The sequence below is a fragment of the Oncorhynchus keta genome, chromosome 12 (assembly GCF_023373465.1).
Source record: "Oncorhynchus keta strain PuntledgeMale-10-30-2019 chromosome 12, Oket_V2, whole genome shotgun sequence".
In the NCBI taxonomy this organism is placed as follows: Eukaryota; Metazoa; Chordata; class Actinopteri; order Salmoniformes; family Salmonidae; genus Oncorhynchus; species Oncorhynchus keta.
Genome location: NC_068432.1, coordinates 36,800,328 through 36,818,603, shown reverse-complemented (window position 1 = coordinate 36,818,603; position 18,276 = coordinate 36,800,328). Strand labels below are relative to the sequence as shown.

The 18,276-nt window shown below is 41.5% G+C and overlaps 1 protein-coding gene across 1 annotated transcript; it reads right to left on the bottom strand.

Annotated features, from left to right (window-relative positions):
• Positions 1 to 6,662: 6,662 nt before the first annotated feature.
• On the bottom strand, positions 6,663 to 10,455 carry LOC118391721 (homeobox protein Nkx-6.1-like). The gene is made up of 3 exons (XM_035783221.2): positions 9,421 to 10,455; positions 8,879 to 9,051; positions 6,663 to 8,129 (listed from the first exon to the last, which is right to left on the bottom strand). Exons 1-3 carry the CDS (start codon positions 9,965 to 9,967, stop codon positions 7,884 to 7,886), a joined length of 966 nt encoding a protein of 321 aa, XP_035639114.1. The 5' UTR covers positions 9,968 to 10,455; the 3' UTR covers positions 6,663 to 7,883.
• Between the last annotated feature and the right edge of the window lie 7,821 nt (positions 10,456 to 18,276).

Here is an 18,276-nt window from a genome sequence, read left to right as displayed (position 1 = left end):
AAATGGAAAAGTAGCAGCAGCTAAGAATGACAAGTAGCACACACTGCACTGACCCATGTGGCAGTGTGAGATGCCAGGTACATAGAGGAGCTATCTCCCCAGCGCCATGACATGACATTGCCATACCGCAACCTCCATCTGAAATAATTCCATTGAGTGTGGCCACTGCAGAAGGCCTAGCTACTCAATTTAATAATAACGGAGTAGCTAGTCATCCTAACCACTATTCACGCTGGTCACCATCTTGCTGGTCTCATGAGCTCTCTCTCAGGTTGCCTTGTGCTTCACACTTTGGGTTGGAAGTGGTTTCCACTAATAGGACGCCTTCAAGGAAGTCACAGTTTTGTGCAAAGAAATTCATTTTCACTGCCAGTATGAACAGAAAAGGGGAATAAGAGCACAGTGATATTTATTTTTTTTATTTTATTTTTTATTTCACCTTTATTTAACCAGGTAGGCTAGTTGAGAACAAGTTCTCATTTGCAACTGCGACCTGGCCAAGATAAAGCATAGCAGTGTGAACAGACAACACAGAGTTACACATGGAGTAAACAATTAGCAAGTCAATAACACAGTAGAAAAAAAATGGGCAGTCTATATACAATGTGTGCAAAAGGCATGAGGAGGTAGGCGAATAATACAATTTTGCAGATTAACACTGGAGTGATAAATGATCAGATGGGCATGTACAGGTAGAGATATTGGTGTGCAAAAGAGCAGAAAAGTAAATAAATAAAAACAGTATAAAAACAGTATGGGAATGAGGTAGGTGAAAAAGGGTGAGCTATTTACCTATAGACTATGTACAGCTGCAGCGATCGGTTAGCTGCTCGGATAGCTGATGTTTGAAGTTGGAGAGGGAGATAAAAGTCTCCAACTTCAGCGATTTTTGCAATTCGTTCCAGTCACAGGCAGCAGAGTACTGGAACGAAAGGCGGCCAAATGAGGTGTTGGCTTTAGGGATGATCAGTGAGATACAGCAATGGGAGTAATTGAGTAAAAAGGATCAAGTCAAACATTGGCTTTTGCAAAGAAAAAAGCATTATGTGGCCTGTATTTGACTTCAGGACATTTAGAAAATGCATGCCAGTTATATTGGGATAGCCTACAAACGTAAACATCTTTAGTAGGACTGTTGGTCAAATCTTTAGAAATTGCCAAATGTTAAGGCCTCTAACTTGAACAGGGTTTCCACTAACTAGCACAGTCACAAATGTAAAAATTGGTTTTAATAGTGACATCAAAACTATGAAATAACACATATAGATTCATGGAGTAACCAAAACAGTGTTAAACAAATCAAAATAAATGTTATATGTGAGATTCCTCAAAGTAGCCACCCTTTGCCTTGATGACAGCTTTGCACACTCTTGGCATTCCCTCAACCAGCATCATGAGGTAGTCACCTGGGATGCATTTTAATTAACAGGTGAGCCGTGTTAAAAGTTAATTTGTGAAAATCAGTTGTGTTGTCACAATTTAGGGGTGGTATACAGAAGATAGCCCTATTTGGTAAAAGACCAAGTCCATATTATGGAGTAGTATACAGAAGATAGCCCTATTTGGTAAAAGACCAAGTCCGTATTATGGCAAGAACAGCTCAAATAAGCAAAGAGAAACGACAGTCAATTACTTTAAGACATGAAGGTCAGTCAATCTGGGAAATTTCAAGAACTTTTCAAGTTTCTTCAGCTGCAGTCGCAAAAACCATGAAGCGCTATGATGAAACTGGTTCTTATGAGGACCGCCACAGGAATGGAAGACCCAGAGTTACCTCTGCTGCAGAGGATGAGTTCATTAGAGTTAACTGCACCTCAGATTGCAGCCTAAATAAATGCTTCACAGAGTTCAAGCAAGAGACACATCTCAACATCAAATGTTCAGAAGAGACTGCGTGAATCAAGCCTCCATGGTCAAATTGCTGCAAAGAAACCACTACTAAAGGACATCAATAAGAAGAAGACTCGCTTGGGCCAAGAAACACGAGAAATGTACATTAGACAGGTGGAAAACTGTCCTTTGGTCGATGAGTCCAAATTTAAGTTCCAACCTCCATGTCTTTGTGAGAAGCAGAGTAGGTGAACAGATGATCTCCGCATGTGTGGTTCCCACCGTGAAGCATGGAGGAGGAGGTGTGATGGTGTGGGGGTGCTTTGCTGGTGACACTGTTAGTGATTTATTTAGAATTCAAGGCACACTTAACCAGCATGGCTACCACAGCATTCTGCAGCGATACGCCATCCCATCTGGTTTGGCTTAGAGGGACTATCATTTGTTTTTCAACAGGACAATGACTCAAAACACACCTCCAGGCTGTGCAAAGGGCTATTTTACCAAGAAGGAGAGTGATGGAGTTCTGCATCAGATGACCTGGCCTCCACAATCACCCGACCTCAAACCAATTGAGATGGTTTTGGATGAGTTGGACCGCAGAGTGAATGAAAAGCAGCCAACAAGTGCTCAGCATATGTAGGAACTCCTTCAAGACTGAAAAACATTCCTCATGAAGCTGGTTGAGAGAATGCCAAGAGTGTGCAAAGCTGTCATCAAGGCAAAGGGTGGTGTAATGGGTGCATGTTGGTGGCAGGGAAGTCAGGCGCAGGAGAACAAACTTGGTATATACGGAGTCGGTTAATAAATGCTGACCAAACTTCAAAAACCAAAATATATAAAAAAAATAACAAAGTGGGTACAAAACCCGTCGCACACCAACACATACTAGCACAATCACATACAATAAAAGAATATCCGACAAGGACATGAGGGGAAACAGAGGATTAAATACACAACATGCAATTGATGGGATTGGAATCAGGTGTGAAGGAAGACAAGACAAAACCAATTGAAAATGAAAAATGGATCAGTGATAGCTAGAAGGTCGGTGATGTCGACCGCCGAACATCGCCCGAACAAGGAGAGGGACCGACTTCGGCGGAAGTCGTGACAGGTGGCAAACTTGAAGTATCTCAAATTTAAATATATTTTGATTTGTTTAACGATGTTTTGGTTACTACATTATTCTATATGTGTTATTTCATCGTTTTGATGTCTTCATTATTATTCTACAATATAGAAAATAGCAAAAAACAAGAAAAAAAACTTGAATGAGTGTGTCCAAACTTTTGACTTGTACTGTATATATATACAAATATATATGCAAGTCAAAAGTTTGGACACACCTACTCATTCAAGGGTTTTTCTTTATTTTTGCTATTTTCTACATATATATAAACTTTTGACTTGTACTGTGTATATATATATATATATACAGAGAGAGAGAGAGATGTATATATATTTTATATATATATATATATATTTTTTTTTTTCAGGACTCTGTCTTTCAAACTCTGTCTTTCAAAGATAATTTGTCATTCAAAAGGCACTCGCACATCTGAGCAAACTTTTTGCAGGTGCATGGCAACAGAGATAATAATAAATAATTTGTAAAAATCCAAATAACTTCACAGATCATTGTAAAGGGTTTAAACACTGTTTCCCATGCTCGTTCAATGGTCCATAAACAATTAATGAACATGCACCTGTGAAACGGTCGTTAAGACACTAACAGATTACAGACAGTAGGCAATTAAGGTCACAGTTCTGAAAACTTAGGACACTAATGAGGCCTTTCTACTGACTCTGAAAAACACCAAAAGAAAGATGCCCAGGGGCCCTGCTCATCTGCATGAATGTGCCATAGGGCCCTGCTCATCTGCATGAATGTGCCATAGGTATGCTGCAAGGAGGCATGAGGACTGCAGATGTGGCCAGGGCAATAAATTGCAATGGCCGTACTGTAAGACGCCTAGACAGCTCTACAGGGAGACAGGACGGACAGCTGATCATCCTCGCAGTGGCAGACCACGTGCAACAACACCTGCACAGGATCAGTACATCCGAACTTCACACCTGCAGGACAGGTACAGGATGGCAACAACAACTGCCCGAGTTACACCAGGAACGCACAATCCCTCCATCAGTGCTCAGACTGTCCGCAATAGGCTGGGAGAGGCTGGACTGAGGGCTTGTAGGGCTGTTGTAAGGTAGGTCCTCACCAGACATCACCGGCAACAACGTCGCCTATGGGCACAAACCCACCGTCGCTGGACCAGACAGGACTGGCAAAAAGTGCTCTTCACTGACGAGTCGCGGTTTTGTCTCACCAGGGGAGATGGTCTGATTCGCGTTTATCGTTGAAGGAATGAGCATTACACCGAGGCCTGTACTCTGGAGCGGGATTGATTTGGAGGTGGAGTGTCCGTCATGGTCTGGGGCGGTGTGTCACAGCATCATCGGACTGAGCTTGTTGTCATTGCAGGCAATCAGAACGCTGTGCGTTACAGGGAAGACATTCTCCTCCTTCATGTGGCACCCTTCCTGCAGGCTCATCCTGACATGCCCCTCCAGCATGACAATGCCACCAGCCATACTGCTCATTCTGTGCATGATTTCCTGCAAGACAGGAATGCCAGTGTTCTGCCATGGCCAGCGAAGAGGCCGGATCTCAATCCCATTGAGCACGTCTGGGACCTGTTGGATCGGCGGGTGAGGGCTAGGGCCATTCCCCCGCAGAAATGTCCAGGAACTTGCAGGTGCCTTGGTGGAAGACTGGGGTAACACCTCACAGCAAGAACTGGCAAATCTGGTGCAGTCCATAAGGAGGAGATGTAATGCAGTACTTAATGCAGCTGGTGGCCACACCAGATACTTACTGTTACTTTTTATTTTGACCCCCCTTTGTTCAGAGACACATTATTCCATTTCTGTTAGTCACATGTCTGTGGAACTTGTTCAGTTTATGTCTCAGTTGTTGAATCTTGTTATGTTCATACAAATATTTAGACATGTTAAGTTTGCTGAAAATAAACCCAGTTGGCAGTGAAAGGACGTTTTTTTTTGCTGAGTTTATATATACACCAATTATACAAAACATTAAGAACACCTGCTCTTTCCATGACAAACTGACCAGGTGAATCCAGTTGAAAGCTATGATGCCTTATTGATGTCACTTGTTAAATCCACTTATATTTAAAATCACATTTTAATAAGAGAAATTGTCGAAATAAGAGGGGTTTATGACTTGTAGCTGTGGTAACTAGTGACGACTCTTGAACGGCCCCGATGTTTCACGTCTTCGTGGTATTGTCATTTGACGGTGACATAATTTCAGTGAAAATATAAAACCATGTTTACCTGTGCAGTTTTTATTTGACTATTCCGCCAACACGACCGGACATCTGTAAAAGTAGGCCTATAATACGTGGAGAGGTGCATGCGTGAAACTGAAACATGAAGGTTGGAACTATTGCATTCCTGTTATGCTCTAGTGCTGTTAATAAATGGCATCAAATATACACAGGAGTTCAATTCTAAAATATGTTCTTAAATATGCCACAATAATATTTCTCGTTTGAGACAGACAAATCATAATTGTAGGCTTTTGCAGTCTACTTGTATCAATCAACATCGTGTTAAAAATGTGGTGGCAGTGTATTTTGGCTTACTAAGTTGTCACTCTGTCCACGTTCTCTTGAAGATGTAGCACAACTGCAGGATTTCAATACATCTATTTTGATCTGACATTCTGCCTCAAGTAGCCTATTAGGAATATATATATATATATTACCTTTATTTAACTAGGAAAGTCAATGAAGGCCTACCCGGAATAAAGTGATGATACAAATAGCAGACTCTACTGGTGCGCATAGGCCTACCTTTCAAGTCTACATGCCTTTTACTGCGTGACTGCCCTCAGTAGTGTACTGTATCATCCATAAGCTACAGGTCCTTCTGTCTGGTAGCAAGTACTTCTTAGAGGCTTACGTTGGAGCAACTAACAATTTCTGCATTCGAAATCATATCTATATGAGAAATCGTTGTATTCTTTCAGTTTCATGAACTGACTTTTTTTTCTTCTCAAAATTGTCATTGTATAGATGTAGGCCTGCTATTAGGCCTACTATATTGCAAATGTACAATACAACTGCAGATTAGATTTAGAAATTAGCATTTGTCTCTAGACCTATCATAAAGAACACATTTTGATGACACTATTCACAGACTCCGCTCACTAAAGTCTTAAATCCAGTATTTACCAACAGTGAGTCTCCTATGCCTGGCGAAAGCCGCATCTTCGATCCACATCTGATCAATGAAATATTTACTGGATCTGTTTGTACATCGGGTTGTGGGATTTCCAATTTTAAATAACATGCTGATGTAATCACGCGAATCTGTAGACGCACAGATACTGCAAAATGAATTTTCTAGATTCCGCGCCAGATAAATGAATTATGAACTTTTCAGGCCATGTTTTAACTGTGACTGTTGAAACACATTCTGTCCATCGAATATATCTTCACCCCATCACACAAAGAACAATTTCAGCCAGATACACAATTTGAATTCATTAATATCGACGATATGCGATGCTGTAAATGCAAGACAATAGGCTACTTGTCAGACCCTCTGTGGTCAAGGCTTACTTATTCGATTGGAAATTCAAAATTATATTTTGTGATTCAGTAATCTAGGGAAAGTGGGCAGAATATTTTTTGATAAAAGCACTGGAGAGTGGATGCTATTATAGTTTTATTATAAATATAAATTATTATAAATAATAATAATCATTATTGTTGTTGTTATAGCTTGGTTATAGGCAACAATAGATGTTCCTATATCATCGCATGTCTTGGAAGGCATAGTGGCATAATGTAATCATCACCAATAATAATCATAATTATCATAATCATCATACATACATATGAAATATTTGCATAAACAAATAGAAAACCACTTTACGTCGCCCTGCTAAGAAAGATAACCCCTCAAATAAGATGAATAGTAACCATCATATCTTCAAATATGATATATTTACATATTCATATTATACATTCAGGTGTCTTTCGTTAGCGTGCACAAATAGAAATTGATAGGTAGATAAAATAAAACGAAATTAAATCAAATACTTGAGCTTCCTCCTATGCTTCTTTCCCCCTTTATGTCCTCCATCAGGTGATTACTGCCAAGAACGCAATTGCATTGTTTTATGTATATCCAGAGTAAAGCAACGTTACCTTTTATTTTTTTTCAAAAAGTGCATTACATATGAACCCGCGATACACATTTTTGCAGGATTCAATCACTGTTACAAACTTAAAATATTATATAAATTAAGTAAAGTGTGAGGGGAAACCATTTTACAATTATAGAAACACACAATGTGCATTTATTTTACAAATGTACTTCAATTGCGTCACAACCGGTATTCTTTACACTTAAAATATGTGGCTAATTTCATTTCCATTTATTTTGTAAATATATATATTAAAAAAAGATTCTTATAGTCCACAGAACCAATGGGGATGCCTGTTAGGCTTGTTGTGATATTTTTTTGGAAGCCCTAATGGTTGAAAATTGGGCCCTACAAACAGGTGGATCTTATTACTTCACTATGAAATGCAATGTATATGTCAAGTTTCAAAAACAAAACTAAACATGAAAATATAGGCTATGCTTTTTGCAATTGACAAAGCTGTAACGATGTCAGACGTCAGAACAACTAAGAGGAAGAGACTCAGCAGTGCTTTCTATACAACAAAAAAAACGTTTTTTACACATAAATATTCACAGTAATATAATTTCTATTGAATACCACTCACGTTTCTATTTACATGTAAGTATCATCTTCGTAATGTTCAAACTTCAATAAATTGTGTCCATGTTTTGGCCACTGTTCCAGACTACACAATTGCGTCTATTCCTTTGATCCTCCGTCCTCGTGCAAACTTATTCATTTAAAAATGTTGACGAAAAAAGGGACACAACCTGCACCAGTTCCACGATTAAATGTTTCATCAAACGTATTTTTTCCCCGTGTCTGTCTACGAACTGTCGTTTTCTGATGTATTAATAAGGAGTGAGGAGTTTGGTTTGTGTTTTTTCAGTAATTGTGTTATTTTCTCGTCGTCTGAGTTAGGGTCCAACGGCTTGTTATAATCATCATCATCCTCTTCATTCTCCGAGGCCCCGTTCAGCCTCTCCGTCTCCGAGTCCTGCTTCTTCTTTGCCGAAGCCATCTCAGCCGCGTGGCGTTTTCTCCATTTCGTTCTTCGGTTTTGAAACCACACCTAAAAGGTTAATATTCGTTGATTACATGAAATCAACAAATAATATGATTACACATGACTCTATTGCAAAGATATTGACAACCAGACATTTACAAATAATTACTGTAGCCTTGGCCCTGACAAAGTAAAAGGGCATACGTCTAAGTCACGTGAAGTCAACAGATTGTATGTCATTCTAATAATGCATTCAGAAAAAGGGACTCAATATTTTTCTAATGAGAAAACATAGGTTTAATTTGCCTCCTTCCATGTTGTTTGCAAACATGCACATTTTCTATATACTGCTGTGCAAGACTTTGCTACCATTATTTCCACATTTCCATGACATAAATTAACAAATTGTCTGGTTAAATTATAGTGTAATGTATTATTCATTTATTAGTTATACATACTAATATTTTAGAAATATTTATAGTTGTGAATATGACAACAATTATTTGGGAATTCTTTAAAGATGTATTATTAAAAGCAATACAGTCATTTTAATTTAGATTTGTTTGACAACTGTTATTCGACTTTAAGTGTAGGCGATATCTATCTATTTATGAATATTGAAACGAAAGAAACATTACTGTCTAAAATGCATGAGGCACATTAATGGAAAGCGTGAGACAAATTCTAATTGAGTAGAAGAGACTATGCAAGAAGCCTGTGTGCTCCTCCTTAGTGAGAGGTTAACTAGGTTACTTATTAAACAATATTATACATCTTATTGGACTTTATAAAGACTATTTCAGAATGTGTCTTACCTTTACTTGGCTCTCTGTCATTCCCAGCGAGTAGGCCAGTCGTGCTCGCTCCGGTCCAGCCAGATATTTTGTTTGTTCAAAAGTCTTTTCTAGGGCAAATATTTGCTGTCCAGAGAAGGTGGGACGTGTGTGCTTTCTTTTTCCATCTTTGTCAAGCAGTATAGAATTTTGATCTGAAAATGTAAAACATAAAGCTTCTAGTTCATTAAAGGAATTGTCGCCTATTGTTATGCATTGATATAAAATGCCAATATTAGGCTATTAACATGTATTTGATGTTGGGATGGGCCTACTGTTAGGCTATTCTCATTATAATATCACAATCAACTTAATTTGAGCTGTTATAAAATAAGCCTTTGTTAGTCCATTTTAATTCACATTGCAGCTAAACATTCAAGTCAGATCTGCTTCAGTTTTTAGGATGAAATATCATAGGCTACTGGGGAATAATTAATAACCCCTCCAGCTATAGGCCTACATCATGCATCAAAATACGATAAATTGAAGTTCAGATAGCTCAAAAACGTGGACGAGTAACTTACGCGGTGAACATGCGAATCTGGCGTCTCTCCAATGTGGGCTTTGCATGACTCCTGGCCAGAATATCGGGGTCCTGCCTGGAAGGTCTGTCAAGGGCTTGGGGTAGCGAGCCACTGCCACAGCACTGGGGCTGAAGTAGAGTCCAGGGGGTGGCGGGGGGCTCAAGCTACTGAATCGGGGCAGTCCTGACAAGATGCCGGCAGAAGTGGACGCAGCAACGGCAGCAGCAGCTCCTGGGGCAAGGACCGAAGGACGACTGAGGATGTCGTTTATTCCATGAGGTGTGCCTAGCGCAATGCATTGATGGAGCGATCCGAGAGATGACATTCCGGAGGATGTTTTGATCCCCGGTGAGGACATCGGGATGCCACCGGGGTTTGGAGAGGTGGCAATAGGTGAGGTAGAAGAGGCCGGACCGTTGGAAGATAATGTGTAGGCTGGGTAGAGTGGGGTCTTCATCTCCGTCATGCTATGCAGAGCCGCTAAAGGTGCGGTGCTTAGGAGGAAAGCGCTCTGTCGGGACCCGTCCATCTGCCCCACTGCTAACATAACCGAGACTAGGTAAATGTGATGGTTTAGTCAAAAAAATATCCTCAATGCTCACGCTCTCAAGACGCCTAATAATGCAAAGTTTTGCTCAAATCGACCAACAGACAAAACAATACACGTTTCCTTTAGGGTAGGCCTATATTAGCCCAAATCTTCAAAATGTGCACGCCTTAAAAATGGTCTATCTAAAATGAAAATGTCCTGTTTTAAAACTAAAACATGGCAAAATGAAATCCCAGATTAATTTCGCAGAGATTCAAAAGTTATTATTACAGGGATCCGCTTCTTCAACCTTGTAAATCTTGGGAATGAAGTTGTTCAAATAGGATGAATTTCCGAAGTTGTCCTCGTTGATTTGAGCAGACTGCTTTAGAGAAATTGATATTGTTGAATGTTTGAAATCTATAAATAAAAAGCGACCCTTTCATTCCGATGCATAAGACGATCTTTAAGATAATAAAACATTATCATCACTTTCGTGTGTCTTTCGCCGCAAAAGTAAAAACTTTGAGAGTAAACAGAAAGTAGATGAGGTGTTTATGTTGCGATTGGGTAATCCGACGGTGACGTACGCAGTGTGTGAAGTGCAAGAGCCAACAGGATTTAGGAGTGTGTCCTCATTGGCTGGCCATCATAGCTTTGGATTTGCACTTTCAAACAGTTGCATTCCGAACCGCTATTAAACACAAAAGGAACCGAATCAATCGAGTCCATTCTCCATCTATTTTTTAGATAAAGGGACATCTGCATGTGCTCATTTAATTAATGTATTTTATTTTTAACATTTATTAAACTAGGGAACACGTTTTTATTTACAACGACGGCCTACCAAAAGGCAAAAGGGCCTCCTGCCGGGACGGAGCTAGGAATAAAAGTATAGGACAAAATACACATCACGACAAGAGACACCACAACACTACATAAAGAGAGACTTAAGACAACAACATAGCATGGCAGCAACACACGAGAACACAGCATGGTTGCAATGCAACATGACGTCAACATGGTAGCAACACAACATAGTACAAACATTATTGGGCACAGAGAACAACACACAGGCAAGAAGGTAGAGACAACAATACATCACGAAAAGAAGACACAACTGTCAGTAAGAGTGTCCATGACTGAGTCTTTGAAGGAAGAGATGGAGATAAAACTGTCCAGTTTTAGTTTGTTGCTCATCATGTGACATAGACTACTAGATCCAAATGTAGTTTATCCATCCATATTCATTCACATGAATTGTAGGCTAAAGCATTTCACTGTAAGGTCTACTACACCTGTTGTATTCAGCGCATGTGACAAATAACATTTTAATGAATAAAGAAGCTGCATAGTTTATTGAGATATGCATTTAGCCATGTATCTAAATATATGGCTCTGCATTAAGCCATAGATAGACCTAAATATGGGTAATACTCCATGATCTATTATAAATTCAACAAGGCCAAATAGTAGGCCAAACGTTGTCATTTATGTGCTCCTGGATTCAAATGTAGCACGTGTCTGTATGCGTGTGTTTGTGCTTTTGTAGCCGAATTAGATCAATATTGAGAACACTCAAGACTTTAACTATTTTAATATAAATACATATGGGCACTTTTTGTCTCTGTATGACATCCTCAACAGAATTGTACGTCTTTATCGGGATATTGTTTCACCGGTTATACTATTATCAAATGCTTATTGGTAACGGTCTGGTATTGATTTTAATTCAAGCATCGGTATGTGCTGTCTGGGCATAGGCTATCAATTGAGTGAGAAAATACAATGCACGAATAACCATTAAATAAATCGGCTATTGAAGACTTAAAAGTCTTTAACAACGGATGTCAATATTATTATTCTGCATTGGAGAAAAAAAAGGTATATGTATCACCGCTGTTTCAGTAGGTCTAGGCTACAGTGCGCCCTATACTAGATTTAAGGATTGCAAGACACCAGTGACACCCTGTGGTATACTCTAATACTGCAATTAATAAAACGCTGAATTTCCCCAATATTTCCTAGCAATTACTTTACATTTTATCAAATCTGGACCTCAACTGATTATATATTTTTATTCTAAGGAATGGATCGAGATTAACATAATGTTTTTACCTGGGGGAAATGGGGGAGGGTCATGCTTTTTCAATTTCAGTCATGGGGAGGGATTCATATTTTTTCAATCTAGTCCAGTGGAGATTCATGTAATTTGTACTTTATGACATTTCAATATTTCTCATTTTAGAGTTAGTTTTAGAATTAGTTGCTTATTGGGCTAAATATCCATTTGTGTCCGATGCCGCCCCTCACCTCTGATTCTCCGCTGAGCACGTAATATCAAGTGCACCGATAGGCTATTTAGTGTGAGCTCAATCAAATGATCCATAGCCTTATAGGCTACAAAGTGCATTCTCGGAAAAGCACGGGGCAAAGGTATATTTGTGGGATAGTATAAATAAAACTAGGATGCATTACACACTGTAATGGAAATTCCAACTCTGATTCCCGCTCGGCTCTTGCTGATCATAAGCATGTTTGTGTGCTGCCTAACCAATGGATGTGCTGTGTAGGCCTACCGTGGCAGTACAGGAGACTCAAAGGCTTCTTCCCTAAACGTTGCGCGGGCGGACTAGCCTATAGCCCCTTCGAACTCAACTCTGCACGTCGAAGTCAGTTCAACTGCGTTTTTTCATTCTTCCCCTTTAAACAGGGACTGATTTAGGTGGGTGCAATTAATTATCAGGTAGAACAGAAAACCATCAGGTTACAGACCTAAGAGTTGAATAGCGTTACAAAATACTATGTTCAGTTTGAGGAGCGCGCGAAGATCGGAAGGACCGGAGATACATTTTAATAGCTTGCTACTATAATTGATTTGATTAAAAACAGTATGTTTCTTGCCCATAATGTATGTATCAGAGTTATTGACTTCACAATAAGCCAGATTCGAGTAACTTACATTGTGTGGCTGAAACTTGAAGCAGCAGCCTCAGCGCAATCAATCGGGAAACGGCAGCTCATGGTGCTGAAATTAGGCACATTTGAGTAGGCATAATTCATTTAAATGTCTTCATTTTAATTAAACTTTACTAACAACAAGAGGGCTTTGTGTTGGAGCCTATTTCTTCCTATTTAAGAAATAAGAGGTAGGCCTACCTGTTTGAAAGATGAAATTAGACTTTAGATTTTGGTCAATTTCTCCACCCACCATTCCATATCAGTGAAGGGATGTTAGGTTATATCCAACACTCGAATTTAGGGGGTATGAAGGCGTATGTATGCCATAGGCCTACCTTTTATTAAAGGAAATTATCACGACTCAGGATAAGACCCAGATGCAGACACAGGAAGTGGATAGTTAGAATCTCAGAAGGTTTATTTTAACACGGGGCAGGTCAAGGGCAGAAAGAGGTCAGTAATATCTGGAGATGGTCTTGAGAAGAGCGGACCGGGCTCTCTTCCAGGTACGACGACAGCGGCGGACGAACATCTGAGCAGAGGGTATTCTGACTTCTTCCTCTTGCTCAGGGAAGAGTGGGGGCTGATATCCCAAGGAACACTCAAAGGGCAAGAGACCAGTGGCCGAGCAGGGTAGGGTGTTGCGGGTGTATTCCACCCACACACGTTGCTGGCCCCAGGTGGTGATTGGCTCACTCCAACTGGCCGTTAGACTGGGGATGACAGGCTGGCCAATGACCCAATGAGGGTGCAGAACGCCTTCCAGAACCGGTGACGAGAACTGAGGGCTGCGATCGGAGACCATGTCAATCGGAAGTCCATGGATCCGAAAGAAGTGCTGCACCATGAGCTGGGCCGAATCATCAAGAACTTCAAGGAGAGCAGTTCAATTGTTGTGAAGAAGGCTTCAGAGCGCCCGAGAAAGTCCAGCAAGCACCAGGACCGTCTCCTAAAGTTGATCTAGCTGTGGGATCGGGGAACCACCAGTACAGTGCTCTCTCAGGAATGGCAGCAGGCAGGTGTGAGTGCATCTGCACACACAGTGAGGCAAAGACTTTTGGAGGATGGCCTGGTGTCAAGAAGGGCAGCAGAGAAGCCACTTCTCTCCAGGAAAAACATCAGGGACAGACTGATATTCTGCAAAAGGTACAGTGATTGGACTGCTGAGGACTGGGGTAAAGTAATTTTTCTGATGAATCCCCTTTCCGATTGTTTGGGGCATCCGGAAAAAAAACTTGTCCGGAGAAGACAAGGTGAGCGCTACCATCAGTCCTGTGTCATGCCAACAGTAAAGCATCCTGAGACCATTTGTGTGTGGGGTTGCTTCTCAGCTAAGGGAGTGGGCTCCCTCACAATTTTGCCTAAGAACACAGCCATGTATAAAGAATGGTACCAACACATCCTCCGGGAGCAACTTCTTCCAACCATCCAGGAACAGTTTGGTGACGAACAATGCTTTTTCCAGCATAATGGAGCACCTTGCCATAAGGCAAAAGTGATAACTAAGTGGTTCGGGGAACAAAACATTGATATTTTGGGTCCATGGCCAGGAAACTCTCCAGACCTTAATCCCATTGAGAACTTGTGGTCAATCCTCAAGAGGTGGGTGGAAAAACAAAAACCCACAAATTCTGACAAACTCCAAGCATTGATTATGCAAGAATGGGCTGCCATCAGTCAGGATCTGGCCCAGAAGTTAATTGACAGCATGCCAGGGCAGATTGCAGAGGTCTTGAAAAAGAAGGGTCAACACTGCAAATATTTACTCTTTGCATCAACTTCATGTAATTGTCAATAAAAGCCTTTGGCACTTATGAAATGCATGTAATTATACTTCAGTATTTCATAGTAACATCTGACAAAAATATCTAGAAACTGAATCAGCAAACTTTGTGGAAATTAATATTTGTGTCATTCTCAAAACATTTGGCCACGACTGTACATAGAGCCATGACTACATGGAACTCTACTCCACATCAACTGGCGCAAGCAGTAAAATTAGATTGAAAATAAATAAAACACCTTATGGAACAGCGGGGACTGTGAAGCAGTATTTGATCCAAGATGGCGTAGCAGTCAGACGTCCTTGTCCTGTCCCTTGTATATATCGTTTTACATATTTTTCGGCGCATATCCTTTAAAATATTTTGCTAAACCTCATCATCTAAATACTCTCCTGCAACCCGCCTCACCCAATGTGGAGTGGATCTGCTTTTTTTCCTAAAGTATTTATATTTACTTCGGATCTGGAATCCCTCAACTGAAGCTAGCCAGCTAACTACCAGATATCAGTCAGCAAACCATTGCCAGCGGTCATCAGCTAACCTTCAGCTCGGAAAGCTCTCGCCAGTTCGAACAATGTGACTCTAACCAGAGCATAACGGACCTGTTATTTTTATCCCCGGATTCCTCCCGCAAACTGACCATTTCATCTGGATCTTCACAATTAGCTAACCGCAATCCTGGATGACTACTCCTGGCTAGCGTTTCCATCCCAGAGCAAGCACCAATTTAGCTTGAAGCTAGCCCGGCCAGGGCTCCTGTGCTACCACCGACGCATACTCCTGGGCTACAATATCGGCCTGCTAGCTACCTAGAGCTACTTGGAACCCTACTAATTCCACGACTGGTCTATCGACGTCACCGCACGAAGAGGCAAAAACAGACTTACCCCCATCGCGATGCCCCCCCAAAGGCTAACTTTCTAGCCCCTGCTATCTGCTTGCTTGCTAACCTGGTCTGCTAACTGCTAAACATATGCAATGACATCCCCTGGTTTAAACATCTCTAGAGACTATATCTAAATGTCATATATCATTAATATATTATTATATTATATCTCTCTCTTTATTAGTCAATGCCTAGGTTTACCTCCAATGTACTCACATCCTACCTTACCTTTGTCTGTACACTATGCCTTGAATCTATGCTATCGTGCCCAGAAACCTGCTCCTTTTACTCTCTGTTCTGAACGTGCTAGACGGCCAGTTCGTATAGTCTTTAGCCGTACCCTTATCCTACTTCTCCTCTGGTGATGTGGAGGTTAATCCAGGTCCTGCAGTGCCTAGCTCGCCTCCCACCCCCCAGGTGCTCTCATTTGTTGACTTCTGTAAATGTAAAAGCCTTGGTTTCATGCATGTTAACATTAGAAGCCTACTCCCTAAATTTGTTTCACTCACTGCTTTAGCACACTGCCAACCCAGATGTCTTAGCTGTGTCTGTATCCTGGCTTAGGAAAACCACCAAAAACCCTGACATCTCCATTGCTAACTATAACGTTTTCCACCAAGATAGAACTGCCAAAGGGGGCGGTGTTGCAATCTACTACAAAGATAGCCTGCAGAGTTCTGTATTACTTTCTAAGTCTGTACCCAAACAATTTGAGCTTCTACTTCTAAAAATTCACCTTTCCAGAAACAAGTCTCTCACTGTTGCCGCTTGCTATAGACCTCCCTCTGCCCCCAGCTGTGCCCTCGATACTATATGTGAACTGATTGCCCCCCATCTATCTTCTGAGCTTGTGCTACTAGGTGTCCTAAACTGGGACATGCTTAACACCCCGGCCATCCTACAAACTAAGCTTGATGCCCTCAATCTCACACAAATTATCAATGCTTCTACACCTGTATTGCTTGCTGTTTGGGGTTTTAGGCTGGGTTTCTGTACAGCACTTTGAGATATCAGCTGCTGTACAAAGGGCTATATAAATCAATTTGATTTGATTTGAATGAACCTATCAGGTACAACCCCAAATCAGTAAACACGGGCACCCTCATAGATGTCATCCTAACTAATTCGCCCTCCAAATACACCTCTGCTGTTTTCAATCAAGATCTCAGAGATCACTGCCTGATTGCCTGCATCCGTAATGGGTCTGCGACCAAATGACCACCCCTCATCACTGTCAAACGCTCCCTGAAACACTTCTGCGAGCAGGCCTTTCTAATCGACCTGGCCGGGGTATCCTGGAATGACATTGACCTCATCCCGTCAGTAGATGATGCCTGGCTATTCTTTAAAAGTGCCTTCCTCACCATCTTAAATAAGCATGCCCCTCTCAAAAAATTTTGAACTAGGAATAGATATAGTCCTTGGTTCACGCCAGACCTATCTGCCCTTGACCAGCACAAAAACATAATGTGGCATTCTGCATTAGCATCGAATAGCCCCCGTGATATGCAACTTTTCAGGGAAGTTAGGAACAAATATACACAGGCAGTTAGAAAAGCTAAGGCAAGCTTTTTCAAACAGAAACTCAAAAAAGTTCTGGGACGCTGTAAAGTCCATGGAGAATAAGAGCACCTCCTCCCAGCTGCCCACTGCTCTGAGGCTAGGAAACATTGTCACCACCGATAAATCCACTATAATTGAGCATTTCAATAAGCATTTCTCTACAGCTTATTTTGTCTGTCATAGTTGAAGTCTACCTATGATGAAAATTACAGGCCTCTCATCTTTTTAAGTGGGAGAACTTGCACAATTGGTGGCTGACTAAATACTTTTTTGCCGCACTGTATATCTATCCTACCCTGTCTTTCTAAGGTCTTCGAAAGCCAAGTTAACAAACAGATTACTGGCCTCTAGGGTGGAGCAGTGGTTAAGGGCGCTGGGTTCGTGGCCAGGCTCTGTCGTAACCGGCCGCGACCGGGTGGTCCGTTGCGCGACGCACAATTGGCCTAGCGTCGTCCGGGTTAGGGAGGGCTTGGTCGGTAGGGATGTCCTTGTCTCATCGCACACCAGCGACTCCTGTGGCGGGCCGGGCGCAGCGCGCGCTAACCAAGGTTGCCAGGTGCACAGTGTTTCCTCCGGTGTTTCCTTGGTGCGGCTGGCTTCCGGGTTGGATGCACACTGTGTTAAGAAGCAGTGCGGCTTGGTTGGGTGGTGTATCGGAGGACGCATGACTTTCAACCTTCGTCTCTCCCGAGCCCATACGGGAGTTGTAGCGATGAGACAAGATAGTAGCTACTACAACAATGGGACACTACGAAATTGGGGAGAAAAGGGGGTAAAATTCAACAACAAAAAAACGGATTACTGACCATTTCGAATCCCACCATACCTTCTCCGCTATGCAATCTGGTTTCAGAGCTGGTCAGCTCAGCCACGCTCAAGGTTCTAAACGACATCATAACCGCCATCGATGAGAGACATTACTGTATTCATCGACCTGACCACGGCTTTCGACTCTGTCAATCACAACATTCTTACTAGCAGACTCGACAGCCTTGGTTTCTCAAATGACTGCCTCGCCTGGTTTACCAACTCCTTCTCTGATAGAGTTCAGTGTGTCAAATCGGAGGGCCTGTTGTCTGGACCACTGACAGTCTCTATGGGTGTGCCACAGGGTTCAATTCTTGGGCCGACTC

Excerpts from the sequence above, each read along its gene's own strand:
- LOC118391721 (XM_035783221.2), bottom strand. The coding sequence starts at position 9,967 with ATGTTAGCAGTGGGGCAGATGGACGGGTCCCGACAGAGCGCTTTCCTC. Across the intron at positions 9,052-9,420 it reads CAGATTCGCATGTTCACCGC|ATCAAAATTCTATACTGCTT; the intron begins GTAAGTTACTCG and ends TTACATTTTCAG. Across the intron at positions 8,130-8,878 it reads TGACAGAGAGCCAAGTAAAG|GTGTGGTTTCAAAACCGAAG; the intron begins GTAAGACACATT and ends TTAACCTTTTAG.